Consider the following 18,684-nt stretch of genomic DNA (forward strand, 5'->3'; position numbering starts at 1 on the left):
TGTTTTGTTTAGTTTTTTCCAAAAGTTTTCATCCATCTAAAACTTGCTGAACTTTTCAGATGTACATTGTTTCCTCCAGAATCGAAAAATACACATTTGGACAACTGTACTTTTCCAGATTCTTCATGATTGCAGGAACTGTGACCTTGACATCGCTCCCATACTAAAGATTAGTTTTATAAAAATTAACCTAATGCAAAAATGAGGCTGGAGAGTTTTTTGAGATGTGGAAAAAGAAGAAGGGTTTTTAAAAAAGGATGAAAAAAAAAACCAAAAACAAAAACCAAACAGGCAGGATGGCTTTACACATTCCACTTAATGTCCCAGAATAGTGGCGTTGTTTTCTCTGTGGATGTACCCATGACCTCCATGACCTCCACGACTTCCAGGACCTCCTCCTGCTGCTCAGGAACCACCGTCACTGTGGATTCCTGCGATGGGCGGGCTACAAGAGGCGGAAAAAGAAAAGTTCATAGAAACAAATTTTATTGAGGACTACTTGGTAAAATTTGGCAAAAAAATTGAAACAAAAATAAAACAAATGCTGATTGTGGGTGTCTGATATGATTAATTCCACCTCAGTCTTCATAGGAGGACACAAACAAGCAGCCCAACAAATTTTGCTATTTGCTATTCGCATCCATGATGGATATTCAGCAGCTAAACAACACAACAAAAACAACAATCATCAACCTCCTGTTGTTCAAATAAAGTGTATTGTTTATTATTAAATGAAATGAAAGCACTTACCTGGCGAACAGGTGATCAGAGGCTCCTCCCACTGGCCGCCAGGCAGGCACTTGATGACGGGATTCAGTTTCTGAACAAAACCCTCCTCACAGTAGTACCGCACCTTAGTGTTGGTTTCGAAACGCACACGTTTCTTCCCAAACAGTTTAGCATGGGGAACCAGGGGGGGCTCGCCGCAGGAAGCTGTGGGGCGGAGGGACACCGGTGAGACTGAGGTTATTTATGAGTTGGACCCAAAAAGCACCAGAGAAGGCCGCCGGTTTGGGTGAGGTGGACTCACAGACGCCCTTCTTGCAGGTGTAGGACAGGTGGTAGTTGCACGGGACGTCGCTCCAGTGGCCGCCGTCGTGCCACACCATCACCGCGCAGTCCTCGCCAGACAGGAAGTAGCTGTCCGGCTGGCCTCTGTACCAGTTCTCATAGAGCTGAGATGGAGAGGAGGGACGACTTAAAGCAGAGCTAAAGTAAAAACAGATTGGTGACACTGTGTTCGGCCTTCTGAACCATGATCTGAGGCTGTGACTGATTCCTCTTTCTCAGCAGAAACTGGAACTTTTGGGACTTCGTTATAATCTGGATTTACATAAATAATATGATGGACAATTGGTCACAAAACTGTTTCAGGTTTTTATTTATTAATTACTGACTGTTGTATTTAACCATATAAAACAATTTTTGCAAGCGCACTGCGTTATCTCACTTCATTATTTACGTCATAACCGTCTTCATTTCATGTTCCGGCTCTCATTTGTCTTAAAAATTTAATGAAGAGAATTTTAGCAAAAAACAAAACAAAACAAAAAAACTGAACCGTACAAGTTGGTGGTGGGGATGCACCAATGAAGCCTGTCAGCTGCCAAAAGGAAGCAGAAGATTTTGTGATTTAATTTGGTTTGACGCCGCAAAACTGGTTCTAATTATTGCGTTTGGATACACCGACACAGTGAAACTTACCAGAGGATTCCCGTCCGACCAGCGGAAGTCTCCCTCAATCGTTCTGTCATTCAGTCCGATCCACTGGTATTCTCTGTATTTGTCTAAAATAAAAAAGAAGATAGGGATTATAACGCTTCATATGAGTGATGACCTGGATGTAACAGGCCCAACTGGTCCTTATTCAGTCTAACGTAAATTAACAAAATAAAATAACACACAGCAGTCTGAGTATCAGTCTACACAATCCATGGAAACAGCCCGCACTGTCAAAAGGCAACCGCCAGAGGAATGTCTGATAGACATCTCATCGCCTTTTTGCCAGACGAAATACCGACACCAACTTCAAAACCATGACGTTTTTCCAAAAAAGAGCGACGACATGAAAGGTCATTGTTGTGTCTTGTCTGGATGAACTCGGGAGGCCTCCTTGTTAAAAAAAAAAAAACTCTTTTTGAATTTGTTGAGTGTGAACCGGAGGACACCAAAGCCTGAGATTGGATTTCAGCCTTTAAATTTTGTTTTCCATAAAAGTTACTTTTAATGACTAAGCTTAAAGCATTCCATAATAATACTGACATTGGCAAACAGCCACTGTTCATGTCCAAGTCCAGCCATGATTTATCTGGTGGGTATCAGCTTCTCTCTGTCAGAGGAGGTTACGTAATCCATAGAGGTAATTTATTATTTTAATGATGGATGATTGTGTCAAACTATTATTTTAATCATTTCAAACTGGAAATATGAATCAATGTCAGCGTTAGAAAAAGTACTGTTTCCTTTTTGAGGCGTCCGTACCGTTGATGTAGTCCTGCTCCTCGGGGGTCATGACGGAAATGAGATGTCCGCCACACATGCGACAGTGCTGCTCCGCCGCCTCCCAACTCTGCCTCTTGTTGAAGTGGCGATAGCAGAAGGCCTGAAACTTCTCCCAGCCCGGCTCACACACCTCCAGGTCTGAGACAGAGAAATAAACAAGTGACGTGGATCAGTGGGCCTCCTGCGTGTTCAGAAGAGTGCGCGTCTTCACTGTCAGATAAATGACACCGGACCTGTCTGGCACATATTTCCTCCGTAACCAGGAAGGCAGACGCATCTTGTGGATTCACCGTCGAGGCAAGTGCCTCCGTTTAAACACGGGCTCTCCAGGCAGGAGTCTGCAGACAGAAGATCACGGAGTCCATCAGGTCTCCATTTTCATGATTTCAAAAAACCATACAAGTCAATGTAGCAGCACAAGAGAAACAGCATGAAACTGTACAAAGTGACGACGTGATCGGGTCGGACTGTTTTTACCTCTGACCACCGACCCAACACACTTTTGAATATGTTCATTATAATACCTCACTGAGCTCTGGAAATAACCCCCCCACCCCCCGGAGATAGTTTTAATATCTCCAATTCTAAAAATATTAAACAAAGCAAAGCAAAGCTTATCACATTTAATTTGTTTGTCGGAAAGCTCCAATGTCACACTGTGTTCCAGATTTATCTGAACTTAATTATTTTTCACATGCAGTTTGAGTTGCACCAATAATCATTTTTTCAGACTCTGCACCAACAAACAAATCAATCTACTCTACACAATTATGTCCATGTGAAGCGGAGGCTCCAGCAGAGGGAGCTGTTGTATCAGTAATGATCCACACTGCTGAGTCACTGCTGCACTCAGGAAAGATTTCAAACTAAATTAAACTGTAATAACATGAAAGTATATCGTTCTATTCTATTTGTGTGATAAAGAAAAAAGTTATTAATGATTTATGATAATTTTATTTTTTCAAGTTAAGAAACTTTGTTAGAGCATTTTGTATTTCCAAATTAAAATACTGAAGGTAACAGCTTGTTGTGTTTTTGGCCACGATTTTAATTTAAATGTGTTGTTTGTTTTTTTTTTGCACCACAAACATTTTAATTCGTGGACATTTCAGATATTTGGTCCTTCTGCACAGAATCAGTTTGTATTTACGGAACGATCCAGAGTGGACACTAAAGATGTAACACAGAGAGGAGATTCATCTTCTCCCTGTTAATTCAAAGAGCTAATCTGTGTGTTGTGCTGAGTCAGCCTGAGGTTCCACCTGCAGCAGTAAACCTGATTGGGCTTTTTCAAAGACGGACCTTTCACACCTGCTGCTGTCATCAAACATGCAGCACTTTTTGACTTTTACCTGGAGTATCTCCTTGTCTTACAGCAGAAACTTTTGATAAGTCTGTGCGTTCCTCCTCCTCGCTGTCAGAGTTCTCCGGGTTGACGGTGGGAGCCGTGATGCTCACATCATGAGAGTCTGTGGAGGCCGTGGGACTCGAGGTTTCCCCCTCCCCTGAATGCCACGTGCATATTTCCACCGAGGGCTCGCCTGTGCCGGCCTCTGATGCATGATCTGCTGAGATGTATTAAAAATAAATATTAGAGTAGACAGGCTCTGACTCAGGATCCGGTTGTCACCTGAAGACACCTCTCTGTGCTGCTGCTTGTTGGCTGTCAGATAACAAATGATTTTCTACTACAAAAACTTTGACAGGAATAATAATTCTTTTAAAAAAACAGTGAAAGGTGCTGAACTCTGTCTGAGTTTGTGTAAGCTGTCATTTTACATCAGCCCCTCTCAACCTCTGTCATGAAAATCAAATGATTTTGGGGAATTTTCTGACAGCGGCAGTCTGCCATTTAGCTGAATGTGTACTGTGGGTGTATAATAATCAAAATAAGCAGTAGTTGTAAATTCACTGTGCAACACAGCAGCTTTATATGTTGTAGTGGAACTGAGTTCAGTGTATTTTCTCTATTCAATAAATGAATGAACTCAACCTTCAGAATAAGAGCAGGGAGGAGAAAAGCACAAATTAGATCTGGCCTCCATCATCCCGTAAACACAGCAGAGTCGGATTCACGCAGGGTTTTACTTCAGGAATATAAGAGATGTTACACAAGCTGCTATCAGCTGCTCCTCCAAATCCTCACACATTATTTATCCACGTCCGGGAAACAACCTCTGCAGCTGAAAAATGAGGCCAGCGCTGTTTATTAGCAGTCAAATGCCAAAAGCTGCGTTCCTGTTAGGGGCCACTTGAGGAAGGCTGCGTCCTTCACAGCAACTTTACAGCAGAAATACAACGTTCATAGTTAATTCCCTCCTTCAGAACGACTGCACGGTCTGCTCATTGTGTTCCTGATATGATTGTTGCTCTCACACTTTTCTAATCTTGGTCTAAATGACAAACATGCTTTTGGGGAAATAATATCTGAAACATGCTGAGATGAGAAGTGGACTGCGCTGCAGCAGTAGTTTTATATCTTTATCTTCAGTATTAGATTCAGTCAGTAGCATACATTACATTACGTCTTTTTATCATTGTGCTAAAATGGTACCTTTTTCCTTTTTATGTAACCTTGTCATGACTTATTCTGAGCTTGTTTTCACTGACTTTGTAATGATCTATTTTTGGTGTGAAATACGGCCCTGTAAATCACTTTGAACTGCCTTGTGTCGATAAAAGAAGACACATCTTTCTGGGTAAGTGTTTGATACCCAAAATAGTTTTTTGGGTTTTTTTTTGTCACAGTAATCCTTTAAACTCACCGTTAACGGTCCTGGTGGTGACCTCTACCAAGACCTCTTGCTCTGTGGAGACATCATCAGATTCCTCAGCAGCAGGAGTCTCTGCGCTGTATTCCCGATCAGACCGAGACTCCTGTGGCGTGGAGGTGGAGGGCTCCGGGTCCCAGCCGGGTGTGAGGCCCAGATGAGGGATGAGAGTGATTTTCACTTCTGAGGGAGGAGGTGCGCCAGTGCCGGTCTCACCATCAGGTCCCTCAGTGGTGTGGTCGGTCGGGATCGTCAGCAGAAGGTCCGGTTTTCCTTCTGAGTCACCTCCTGACGATTCACCTGATCCCTCGCTGTCGTCCTGCTCCGTCCCCTCGGGGTCGCCCTCTACAATGTTTTGAGTTGTGGTGAAAAATACTTCCCCCAATCCCTCCTGCTTGTGTTTCTCCTGGACGTCCTCCAGAGCGTCGGCCCCGGATGAAGTGTTGCTTTCGGGTATGAAGGTGACTACCTCTGGGGAGCTCGCTTCAACGTCCACAGACGGGGGAGACGAGGTTTCAAATACCTGGGACGCCAACAAAAAGACGAGGACAGGAGCTTCTCCGCTGGAGCCCAAGTCGTCTGTGACCGTGATGACCTCGGCTGTTGGGGTTTCTGCAGGATGGATGTCTCCGCTCTGCTCCTCTGGGTCGTGCATTGATGCCTCCTCGTCACTCCGGTCGACTGGGGTGGGCTCCGTCGTTACCATTGAGCCATCCGGAGTATGTTCATAGCCTGCCAAGATCAGGACTCATCTGATTACATTTACAAAAATGCATTTTAAACTACTTAAAAAAAGTAAAAGAAAAAAAAAAGTCCATCCCCCATTAGAATGAGAACGTCTTAGACTCAGTGATGAAAGTTTTAAACAACACAAATACATGAAGTAAAATGTGCAAGAGACATTTATTGTTTATTTATTTATGTTATAGATTTGGAAAGGACTTTGCCTCCATGCTAACATGTACTGTGATATTGAAATTCCTGTGAGGCTTAGCTGTATTTATTTTACATTCACCGTATTTAAATAAGTCTTTAAAATGTTAAGACTAGCATTAACTTAAAGCTGCGTGCATTTCTCTCATGTCCTGTGCTGATGGTGGAAATGCTTGGAATTTAGGCCTAATTATTGTTATTATGACTGTTTTATTTTTGGTAAAGTTGCACAGCGGTATTCCCTGGATACTTACTCGGATCAGTCATGGGGACCAGATCAGAAATGGCAGATGTGTCCACCTCAATCAGACTTTGCGTTACCAGGTCTTGTATTTCCTCGTCTGGTGGAGGATTTGCACTCTCCTCTCCGGACCCCTCTGCTGTTGGATGGATCGCGGATGGCGCAGTGGAGTGGACGGCTGTTTCTTCAGTGCGGGGAGACATAGTCACCACCAACACCTCCTCGACAGAACCGGCACTGGCCTCTTCTGGCTGTCCTGAAACGTCGTAAGAGGTGCTGGAGTAGACCAGCTCGGTTTCAGAGGAACGTTCGGAGTGGATATCTTGAACGGGGTCCTCTTGTGAAACAGGAAGTTCCCCCTCCAGATGCTCCTCTGAGGAGCTGTTGAAGAGCTCGTTTCCATCAGTTCCAGGTGTTCCGTTGACTCCCAGCGTGTCCAGGGTTTTGGCCTCCTCGTGAGGCTCAGCGCTCTCTGAAGATGGGGGTAAAGTGGACCCTTCATCAGTCTGAAATACATCATCAGCCTTTGGCAAAGGCGTTAGATGCACGTGAGACTCTTCATGATCAGGTGCTGGTTGATAGGACTCTGAGTAATCGGCTTTCTTGATAGGCTCCCAGGAATCTTTGGTGAAAAACTGCTGTTGATGCTCAGGGGGGGGAGTGACAGACTGATGAAGGTCTACTGTGAGCAGCGGCTCCTTGTCATAACACGTCGTCGGGGCTTGAGCCTCCACAGGGGCCTGTTGTACAGGACTGACTGTCTGGGCTCGCAGCACCTCTTCGATTCCCTCCGCTGTTACCTCACTCAGGCTTACCTCCTCCTGATCAGGATTAGTCAAAAAAACAACGTCCTGGCCAATGTCCTCTGGCTCAGTGGAGAGAAACTCCTGAGGAGATTCAGTGTACGGGCCGTTATCGCCTGGAATAAAGAGCAGAACTGAAAATGTATACGTGTCCAAAGATTTACTTAGAATGAAACAAAAAGCTTATTCAGTGTTTGAAGAATGTTTGCTTTGAAGTGAATACATACAATAACCTAAAGCAGCTGACCACACTCTTACTTCTGAAGCAGTAGACATCATGTTGTGTGTGCGCCTCGGGGAAGCCTGTCTGGTTGCTGTAGCGATAGACGGTCCTGACCCCCGGCTCGCCGCCTCCGCAGCGCTCTCTAGGTGTGACGATGGGGTACCGCACGCTTCCGTCTGCCAGCCAGCCCGGGCTGCAGTGGTTCAGTCCATCATTCCAGGCTGCGTAGAGCTGAGCAGTGGTGGCCAGCTCGGCCCCGTGGCTCAGACAATAGGCCTTGGCCTCCCAGAAGGTGAAACGCTGGGGGGCGGAGCCGTGGAACACCTCACCTTTACACGGGGATACAGGTGGGAGGTTTTAATGATCCCCAAATGTAGAGAATGTTGATAAGAATCAGCTCATCAGTCACAGAGGCTTGAACAAACGCCTGGTTATCCAGATTATCAGCGATGATTAACAATAATAAAAATGCAGGTAGCTGTTTGACCTCAGAGTCACAATAATTCTCTCCAACATTACAAACATATAAGAGCTGTAGGTCTCCTGGTTTCTGGTCCAATGTGTATTAAGGAATGCGTTTAGATCCAGTTTTTCAAAAAGAAACAAGGGAACAGTGTCCACATACTTCTGGTCTGATCAAAGTGACTTATACCTGGTTACATACAATCATGTCTTAGTGTTTTGATATGTTTCAAAGTCTCAAAGCCAAGCAAAGGCAGCTGGTGGCAAAATTTTTACCATGAGGTAAAGTTTGTGAAGTAAATCTAAAAAAAAAAAAAAAAGCCCTTATTCTCACCTTCGATATTCTCCACATAGCAGTAGACGTCATACAGCTCATCGGGCTCCATGAGTCCATAGTTCCTCACGCCTGGCAGTCCATCCATGTCACCGAAACAGCCCTCTCTCGGCATCTGAATGGGATATCTGCAGAGGGAGTGACACACAATACTGAAAAGCAGAGTGCTACTTCCTGCGTAATGGCAGCACTCGTTGGAGCTCTCCTGTCACAGCGTGCTGAAGAGTTTAAATCAGATGAGAGCCGTTCGGCTGCTCGGTGATCTATATGTCCTCACGTCCACATGCAGACAGCGTGTCAAATGTTGGCTGTCTGAGTGGTCCGCTATCAGCCCTCCAAAGCCACCGACATCCATCCTGGATGCTCCCTCGACCCCCCTGGACAGCAACGTGTCAATCATCCAGTGCCTGTTTTTGTTTTTGCCGAGCTGCATTGACAGTTTGAGCTGTCGCCAAATGTACGCTGAATATCTGAGTGTCTCAAACCTTCGACTCTGCACGGCCCAGAATCTGGACTGTTTCTACCTGAGCGCTCCACTTGATCCAGCTCCAGATGGCAGACGCAGGTCCTCACCTCACTGAGTGGTCTGAGAGCCAGCCGGCATCGCACTGCTCGTATCCGCTGTGGTAGGCGGCCATGAGCTGCTCTGGAGTGGCAATTTCAGCGCCGATCTCCTTGCAGGCCTCTCTGGCCAGCTCGAAGGTAAAGGCGTAGCGGCTGGATGCGTCACGATAATGGAACACCACCCCTGTAAAAACCAAGGACAAGAGCACCATGAGATGCTCTTTATGTCACTCTGCAAGAGAAAAGTTAGAACTGGAATACATTTGTAACGGGAAGAAAGTAGCTGGGATCAACAACGTCTCACAGAGCATCACTGTTGTTGTTGTTTGTTGTTTTTTCAGCCTGTTTCTACACAGATCACATTTATTTTAGTGGGAAAAACTAGCAGGAGCAAAACTAATCTATTGTTTGACAATAAATTCCTTATGGGGGGAGGAGAGCAGATTATCACACCACCCCTACAAACGCTCTCTTAACTCTTCTAGATGTTCCCTTAGAAAAGCTCGGGGGGAGCAGCAGCTAATAAAAACAGTAAAGACACTGCCAAACAATGGTGTCCTGTCACTGGGGGGGGTCAGAAAACACCCCCATGAATAATTAGAAAGAACCCACAACAGGCACATTTGGTGGCTCATGTGTCAAAGCCAAAGTAGAATGGGGAGTAGACATAATTCAAAGGCCCCGTATTGTAGAAAAGTAGACCTCCATGTGGTCTTTGATTATAAATCAGGTCCAGGTTCTGTATTAATACCCCCCGCTGAGCAATCCAACATAAAAATATTAAATAAAATAACAGAAAACAGAAATATCTCTTAATGGGTGTCTCGCTGAAGAAACGTCCTTGTGCGTCGGTGCAGAAGGACACTTCTGGCACTGTGAGAGTGTCACTCTGGACTCGGTATTTAATGCAATCATTGCAACACTCAGCCTCTGATGTAGTGGCTCACAAATGACTGTGGTCAGAGAATCTATACTCTATTACTTGGCTGGTACTGAACGAGACGGCCACTCATTGCACATGTTCAGTGTGTATTGTTGTGATACAGAAACAGGTGTATGAAACACAAAGCGGCCTTTTTCTTCCTGCTCTCCGGAGAGCAGTTTGCTTGACCGTGCTACGTTTTCACAGCATCCACTGAATCACACACGTCGGCTTGTCTGTTACATCAGAGCCATCCGAGTGTTTCACTGAATTATTCAGATGCAGTTTCTCATAAAGTGAAATAACACGGGAGAAAACTGCTGCAGAGTGTTGCGTTCAGACTGTTTATCTAAACAGGGTCCCTGGAGCAAATCTGCGAGCTGCTGCTGGTCTGCTCTGAACCCCCAGACAATCATCCAGCAAAGCAAAATGTTTCACTAAGAGCACACATCTTGTTGATATTTGATTACAGTGCTCTATATGAGTACACTTGTGCAGATGTCACATCCAGACTGCGGAGAAAATAACAGCACCACGATAATTCAGCAGCGGAAAGAGTTTTTTTTAAATATATCATTAGCTTCGGAGGGAGAGAGTTCATCAGTAACGAAACATTACGGCATCATAGTAAATTACTGCTCTTAAGAACTCTACATACAAAACAAATCGAGTCAGACATAAACTATTGTTGATCCTGGTCCAAGGTCAGAGCATCGATCTATTCTTGTTTCGATCCATCCTTTTATTTTTCTTTCAGGTTGCAGTAGCAGAAGGCTGAGGACGAAATTCCAGGCATCCCTCTGTTGGGAACACTTTCCAGCTCTTCCTGAGGTGTTCCCAAGATGCTTACAGGCCAGATGGGCTTCAGAGTCCCTGCAGTGAGTTCTGGTTTTACCTGCAGGTCTCCTTCCAGTTGGACGCCTCGAGAGGAAGCTGCTCTGCAGGCATCATCTGGATCCTTTTAATATAACGGCGACGCTACTCCAAGCCACTTTAGTCTGAGCCCGGCCTGTGATCTTGTTCTTTTGGCTCTCACCCAAAGCTGGTAGCACAGGTGAGGATTAAATCCAGAATTTACAAAGCCTGGACTGAAGGCACCCTTTAGAGCCGTCCAGCGGACAGCGTGCTGGATCTTTCGCTCACATACACATAAACAAAAAGATTGTGGCTGGTTCTCACCTTTGACCTTGACCTGAGCCACGTCGTCGGCGTCCTCCAGGCCCTGCTGCACCTCGCAGCGGTAGAAGCCCGTGTCGTTCTGCCTCAGGTCATCCAGTTTCAGGGTGAGGTCGGCGGGCGAGTAGGCATAGTTGAGAAGCGAGGCTCGCTCTTTGTAGGCCTCGTTCACTCTGACCCTGTCTCCACGGGCCACCAGGATCTCCGTCTCACGGCCGTGAGTCAGGACGCTCCACTTGACCCGGGGGAGGGTCAGCACGGCGCGCCGGCCGTTGGTGGAAGGGGATGGCGGCGGGTGGGCGAGAGAAACCAGGCAGGGTAACGTCAGTGAGCCACCGAGGACGGCGACCACAGGCGGGGTGCTGGGGATGGTCACGTGGAGGAGCTTCGAATCATCTGAGGAGAGACAAACTTTCAGGTCATGTTCACTACCAAGTTTACCAAGCATTTTTATGAGCAGCTAAAATTTGGACCTAATGAGGTTGTGTCACCGGGTTTATCCCCATCAATTTATCAAGTAACAGGAAGTTTAACATGTTGTGTATGAAAGAAAAAAAAAAACCCCAAAAAAGTTATCCAACAGGCCAAGTTGGATCCTTTTTAATACATTCATGCTTTATATTATCATCATATAATCATGTTTCCAGCAATTTGTGGGCTTTTTCAATACAGCGAATTATTTAAGGACACAATACAACAACAGATCTTCTGCTGAGACACTCAAGCTTAAAAATGTCTGCATGTCAGCAAAAACACAGAGTGACAGAAAATGATTAAAGAGCGACCTGATCTCCGAGGTCAAAGGTCATGTATGATTTAATGGGATTCCTGGAGGAGGGAGAGACGCGTACCTGAGTCATGGTCGGGGGTAGAGGACGACGGCAGGACGAGGAGACAGATGGCGCACAGCAGCACAGGTAGGAGCACCTCCGGTCTGTTGGTAAAAGACAAAGTGGGGGGAGGTGAACTTGAACATCAGCAAGTATTCTGAGCTCCGAACACTCCCACCTCAGAAAGGGAAAGGGAAGCACGGCAGCATAGTGGTTCGTGCTGTTGCCCTACAACAAGAAGGTCACGAGTTCGGTTCCCGGCCTGGGACTGTACTATGTGGAGTCTCCATGAAGGTTTCCTCCCACTGTCCAACGAACGCCACTGAAAATAGTTTCCATGTGGTTTGCTGATTTTAAAACACAGTTTAAAGGTCATCACCTTCAGCGAGCCATTCACAGAAAGGGTTGATTAAAAGTATTGACTTGGTTTATCGACGGTGTTTGGAAGAACGCTCCTGTCTTGAGTGACTGATCATCTGCTGTCACCGACGTGGCACTCAGGACTTCTCAGGTACATCTTTGCAATTGATCATAGCAAAGTTGACTTATGCAGAGTTTTTTTTCTCTCCCCAAAGGACTTTTCAAATCATTATTATTGTTTATTCTTGTTTCCACATTACATGCACATGTTGCTTCAACAGAAAGTACGCTGGCAGCCGTCTGGGAGACCGTGTTAGTCTGTGCAGATTGTTGTGTGACTGAGCGATAAAAAAGCAGATCAAGTCAGCGGTGCAGTATTTCACACCGGAGAGAATTGCTCTGTTTATTATGCAGAATCTTGAATCTTGAATAAGCAGGACGTGGCACAGTGTTTCCTCATTTATCACCTCGCCTAAATTTGTTCCACCAGCTTTCTTAATGAACTGAAGACTAATTCACTTCTCATTATTTCAGATGGAAGATGAACAAGCGTTTTGTGGTCAACTGAACACAAACACAATCTAACTACAGCTCCATTATGAAGGCGATCCACTGAGGTGCGAGTGTGTCTGGATGTCCTTCATGTTTTTTCACTTTGCAGACAACAACAACAATTAGTTTGAATAACAAGGAGCAGCTAACATGACGGCCTCACTCTGAATTCAGACGCTTGTGACACACACACACACACACAAATAAATGAATAAATAAATAAAGCATAATGACCTAATACTCTGAGCTGTTCATCAAACTCGGAGCAGGAAGGTGGCAGCTTGCCACAGCCAGGCAGCAGGTATCAGCAGTGTCTGTGCTGCATAAAAGATATTAAGACGACTTCATACATCACCGCTGATATCAATAAAAACACCACAGATCATCCTGCACTCACCGACTCTTTGTGGTTTCCAGCAACTTTCAGGTCATTTCGAGGAATATTTGCCCGTCATCTTATTATTACTGTATCATGCCTGTCTCCTTCAGTGCTTTTCTGTAAGTCTCTTAAAACAGTGAAGCCAAATTAAGGTAGAACAAATAAAAAAGCCACAGTGGTGCAGATGTTTAATTTGGGTTGCTTTGCAGATTTTTTTATAATCGATAACCAATTTGTAAAAATAACAAGTTTATATTTGGCTCACAGCTGTAGTTGCTGGAAAACATGAGAAAGATGATTCGTTTTTTTTGTTGTTGTTGTTTGTTTGTTTGTCATTACACTGAACATTTCGGTTGTGTGTGTGGACTGACAGGCCGGCTGCCTGTGTCCTTGGATCTTTTTCGCTGCTGTGAGTCAGACTTCAGGAGCTGCACCGTGTGAGCTGAATCCTGATTCGCACCAAAAACTCCCCGGAGGGTCGGACCGAAGCTCGGCCTCCAACTTAACTAGGTTTACCATTATTTACCACCACGGCTTCCATCCTCCACTTTATTCACTTTTCCTTCTGACATCCTGTTTGTCTTTGTTCTATTGTAATCTGGTTTCTTTGAGATCCTCCTGTTTTCTGCTGGAAGTTTTCTCCCCCCCCCTCCCTCTCTCTCTCACAAACAGCGGCTGACAAACACGCTGACCAATGACCTCAGACTGTGTTTAGAGAAGCTTTGATCCAACAAGAGAAAGAATTCACGTTACCAAAGAGCTGCATGAGGCGACTGCAAGCAGCTTCAACTGGTGGAGAGATAAAATTCTTACAACCTGACAGCAGCGGAACATGAACTGAAGCTGAAGAGACAAAAAAAAGGTTTGTCCTCCCTCGTTACCGTGCTGTTCATTCTGTGTTACAGCCGAAATACAAGGTTCCTTTGGCCATATTTGCTGGACTGACAGATGTTTCATCCAATCACACACAAAGCTAAAGATCCTTAAAACTATCTAATGTCCATCTGTAAAAAGTCAGATTGTATTGAAGTCTATAGGCCCTTCTTCTCACACAAACAAAACCCATTCATTTTTGTTTATTTAAATTTCTCTGCGTTCCCGAGTGCCTGAGTGAAACTTTTTTTTTTATTAGAGGGCCTAAATGAGTGAGAAGCTCATCTGGAGGAAGGAAACCAGGAAACCAGCATCCATTTCAGGCACCAATTTGTTACGTGTTTGCATCTGAAGATGATTCAATTGTGTATGCAGCACAAACGCAGCCAAGAAAACCGTCCTTTCCCTGGACAACAACGGATCCAGGTGTTTGGAACTCATCCAAACCCTGTGAATCCGTGAAAGAGGCCCAATCTACCAAAGATTCATTGTTCGTCAGTGATGAAATAACATGGCAGCCATTTTCAACCTTTTAACTGGAGGTACTCGGTTAGTCCAGCAGCTAATGGACCGACTGTTAAAACGAAGCAACGTGAACCTCGAGTGAATGTGACATTACTGCTGTCAAGGCTGCATCTTTGGAAGAGTTACGTTTTTCTGAAAAGAAAAAGTTGTCCAACAGCTGCTGAAGTCACGGCTCCTGAAGGACGTGTCCTCTGAAGCGGGACAGCTAAGCTCTGGACGGCTGACGATCGATGCCCACCCAACTTAACAGCCAAAAAGTCTTTCACCCATTATGGTGGCAAACGCTCCTGTTTGAGTGAAAGGAGTATTAAACTCGCACTGACACAGGAAATTAAAGTTTACTTTTGCGGGTCTCAGCAGAGATGCATTTCTAATCAAAACTGGATTAATAAGTAATCACTCAAAGGGTTTTCTAATGCCTAAATTTGGCTCCATCACTTCCACATCAAAGCTTTGAAGACTGAGATGCCACGTGGGATAAAACTGGCCGCTCAAATCATTTCACTGAACGTACCGGCACACTGGTAAATACTGATACCCAAAAGATCTCATGAAGAAAATGTTCTTTACCAAAGATTTAATAATGCTGACTGGTTATCATGATCAGCACCTTCTATTTAGGTTATCATTTATAATAATTAGACTATGGAGAGCATAACTGAGAAGCTATTCAATTAAAAGCACAAAAAATATCGGGAATAAATGTGACAAGTGTGACATTAGTACATCATTCCTCATGCAGGACACTGAAACGCTCACGCAAGGACGTTGGTTGGGTCTCATCATTTGTCGAGAGTTTTTAATACTGCAGACTGAATATATTTACATTTAAATAAAACCTCCTCAGAGTCACAGGCCAGCTTTGGAACAGCCTGTAAACTCCATATCATTTACACTTTTTGGTATTTTTACAGGACGTTCTGTACGTAGGAAGATGATACGGGCATGCTTCATCCCGCCCAACTACCTGAGAACTCTTTCTCCAACTTAATGGGCACAAAAGACTTATCGGGAACAGGCAAGAGGAAAGAATCGATTTAAATGTGGAAAAAGAGAAACCATTAGATAGGCTGATATCGCTTTTTAAATAGGAGGGAAAATGCACCTCAGTGGAAATGATTTTTCCCCTTTATGATAGTTTGAAAAGTAACTGTCAGCTTCCTGTCAGCGGTGACACCGGATATTTCCATCAGGGGAACGGCACAAATTTCTCACTGCTGACGTCTGACTGGTGCTGATGTTCAGATCCTACAATCCCATTTTCAGACTTATTAACTATCTGTCAGACTCACTCACTGCAAGACACACAGTCGGAGAGAGGTCTCTTCTGAGCTCCTTCAAAGGTAGAAACGGTTATTTCATCGTGCCATTTTAAATAAATGGAACTAATACAGAAAGTACAAAAACCAAAGGTCCTCCATCTCCACTGCAGTGAGGTGTCCAGGTGGGCGAGTCTGGATGAGGACTGGATTTATCGTCTCTGCGGACCGAGACGGATATTTTCAAAATCAGACCTGATGTGGACGTCTCACTTTTCTACATCGTGGGACCTTCAATGAAAATATGGCAGATCTCTGTTTTAAACGGGGAAAGAGAGGAGGAAGCAGAGCAGGTTTTTTCCTCTGAGGGGGGGGGGCAGAGCAGCCGAAGGACGCATCCCAGGCAACATCACAAGCAGCTGAATAGTCAATGACTTCACCTTGAGGGAAAAGGCAGCGGGGGCCATTAGAGCGAATGTTTGACCACCTAGTTTGCCAGGAAAGGTCATTTGAGGCTGGAAGTGGGGGGAGGGGCTCCGGCTTTGTGAGAGTTTGGCCCATTTGACACTTTTGCTGGTGTGTGTCGCACATGCTAACATTGTAGCACGACGTGCAGCAAGTGCTCGAACCAAACAAACATTTAAACTCAACTTTTCCGACTCGGGTTTGAAGCCCAGAGCGGGCCGCTCTGCCGTCAGTGTCACTGTCTTTCATGGAGACAATCACATGTTGCGTTGTATTTGCTGTTTTGCTGGATGGCAGCAACTTTCTGTCCACCGACTGGCTCCTTTTTTTTTTTTTTTAATGACATCACCCACAAAGACAGGTGGAGAAAAACAATCTTATATTTTCTCTCCCACCACCAGATTCATATCTGATCTGATATCTGAAAATAAGTTATTACATGTTGATGGGAGCTTTCTTTATATGCGATGACACATTGATAAATGAGGCAGATGTGCACTGTGGACTGCTGTGGCTCTGCAAATTGAGTCACCAGCCCATTGAGAGGAAGAATCTCTTTTTCAGAGGAGGCACAAAGAAAGGCGAAACGCTGCAGGAGGACAAAAACAACCGGAGGGATTCAGCTTCATAATCAGGTCGATAAAAAAAGGAACGGCCTTCTATTCTTTCATTTAATTACAGCTACTTGGCTGCATCAGTCACATGGCTGATATCTGGTCAGTTTTCAGAATAAGTGGTAAATAAAATGAAGAGATATCAGGACTTTTCACTTAATTTGTGGAATTTGTGTATCTTATTCAGCGATTTTTGTCACTTGAAATTTCATATTCATAGATCAGATATGTATACAGAGAAAGATCTTGGTAAATTCAGGGATAACTGAACAAATATAAATCAGTTTACAGACTTCAGATGGTCAACACACTTACTGTAGGTGGCACATTAAACCAGCAGCGGCTAATTAACCTTAATTCCACTGTTTACTTGGCAATTCCAAATCGACTAGTTTGGTCTGGAATAGTTAGGGCTCAGGTCTAATAAAGTGATTGCAGAATTAGTCGAACTTTGAGCTTTTAGAATCAATCCTCGGTGGATTCAATCCAGGTACGATTATCAACAATTGGACAGTCAAAACAGCCTCATTTAGACTCAAACACTGGACCCTCATTGGATCACCCCCCCACCCTCTCTGCTTTCTCATGGCTGAGCCTCCACCATTCCCTTGCCTTTGCCCCTTCGTCAGCGCCTCCATTATACCAGCCCACCAGCCCCACATTGCGCCACCTCGAAGGACTCGGTCTGCCCATCTCCAGGGGCAACCTGCACCCTCAAACTGCCCCCTCTCCTGCCCACCCCACCCCACCCCGGAAAGGAAGCAAGGAGCAGCCGGTGGGAGGGCTGGAAACAAGGAAAGGCCGCTGAGGAGAGGAAGAAAGCTCTGTGCAGCACGACTGAGGGCCGAGAGAGAGACATTCAGCTCACAGGAACGACCCCCCCCCACAGCAGCAGCCATGTCTGATCAGCTGTTAGCTGCTGACTCTGTCCGCCTGAGGGCAAAACTTTTAATAAGGCGACAAAAGCCATGAGTTACAAGACGCTGGCTGCGAGCTTCAGCAGCATTTAGATTTGTGTCTGCAACTTTGTGTGTGTGTGTGTGTGCACAATTGTGTGTCGCACCATGAAGCACAAGCTGATTAGGCAGAACTGCTGTGAGTACTGACGGCTTATTCCTCAGACATGGTGACAAAAAACAAACAAACAGAAAGAAACCCACAACGACAGCAAACACAGCACCGCTCAACTGTCTTTATTCAGGTCGAGTCACATTTCTCAGGAGCGACAGACACCATGTGAAGCAACCACCTGAACCTGGATGACCTACTGCCCCCCCACCCCCCCACCGTCAGGCATCAAGCAGACACAACAAACTGGACGAGCTCACACCGACAACACACCACTCACAATTTTATTCTTTCTATTGAGAAAGTTTGGATTGAGTCCTTTAGAATTAGAGATCTCAAGACGCAGAAAAAGTCCTTTCCTTTCCCTTCCCAGCAGGGGGGACCATTATAAACCGGCTCTTGTCTGGTGGTCTTACACACACACACACACACACACACACACAAAAAAAAGGTCTTTAAACAACCTCAGTTCATTCAGAGGACTCCGGTTCTCCTGGTTCACACAAAGCCAAAAGAACTGGGTCCCTTTCTCCAGCTCTTAAATCTTCAGTTAGTGGAAACGTAGATTCTGTGCTGCAGATAAATCACTTAACAGCTTTACACGCATTTGTAGACACAATGCTCTGTATTTTAAAGGGTCTGATCTTCTTATTATCAGCCTTCACATTTAACATCCGTTAAAAAAAAATGCAATCATGTGAATACTCTCACTGTAATCCAAATGTCAGCTTCATTTTTGTCATCTGGATGAACTTTTTTGTTTTCTATTAAAGGAGTTTGAGGAACTTCACATGTGGATTATAAAAGTCCAGATCTTCACACTGTGAG

General features: G+C 44.9%; 1 protein-coding gene across 1 annotated transcript; it reads right to left on the reverse strand.

Moving 5' to 3' along the window:
* Nucleotides 1–300: 300 nt before the first annotated feature.
* Nucleotides 301–17,450, reverse strand: bcan (brevican). Its single transcript, XM_029503851.1, has 15 exons — nucleotides 17,359–17,450; nucleotides 11,783–11,865; nucleotides 10,935–11,327; nucleotides 8,843–9,017; nucleotides 8,270–8,397; nucleotides 7,509–7,802; nucleotides 6,461–7,366; nucleotides 5,268–6,005; nucleotides 3,855–4,067; nucleotides 2,736–2,840; nucleotides 2,482–2,640; nucleotides 1,705–1,787; nucleotides 1,031–1,175; nucleotides 751–933; nucleotides 301–445 (listed from the first exon to the last, which is right to left on the reverse strand). Exons 1-15 carry the CDS (start codon nucleotides 17,448–17,450, stop codon nucleotides 303–305), a joined length of 3,840 nt encoding a protein of 1,279 aa, XP_029359711.1. The 3' UTR covers nucleotides 301–302.
* Between the last annotated feature and the right edge of the window lie 1,234 nt (nucleotides 17,451–18,684).

This window comes from Echeneis naucrates, chromosome 6 (genome assembly GCF_900963305.1).
Source record: "Echeneis naucrates chromosome 6, fEcheNa1.1, whole genome shotgun sequence".
Taxonomy (NCBI): Eukaryota; Metazoa; Chordata; class Actinopteri; order Carangiformes; family Echeneidae; genus Echeneis; species Echeneis naucrates.

Excerpts from the sequence above, each read along its gene's own strand:
- bcan (XM_029503851.1), bottom strand. The coding sequence starts at position 17,450 with ATGTGGGGCTGGTGGGCTGGTATAATGGAGGCGCTGACGAAGGGGCAA. Across the intron at positions 4,068-5,267 it reads CACCACCAGGACCGTTAACG|ATCATGCATCAGAGGCCGGC; the intron begins GTGAGTTTAAAG and ends ACATCTCAGCAG. Across the intron at positions 446-750 it reads TCTGATCACCTGTTCGCCAG|CCCGCCCATCGCAGGAATCC; the intron begins GTAAGTGCTTTC and ends CGCCTCTTGTAG.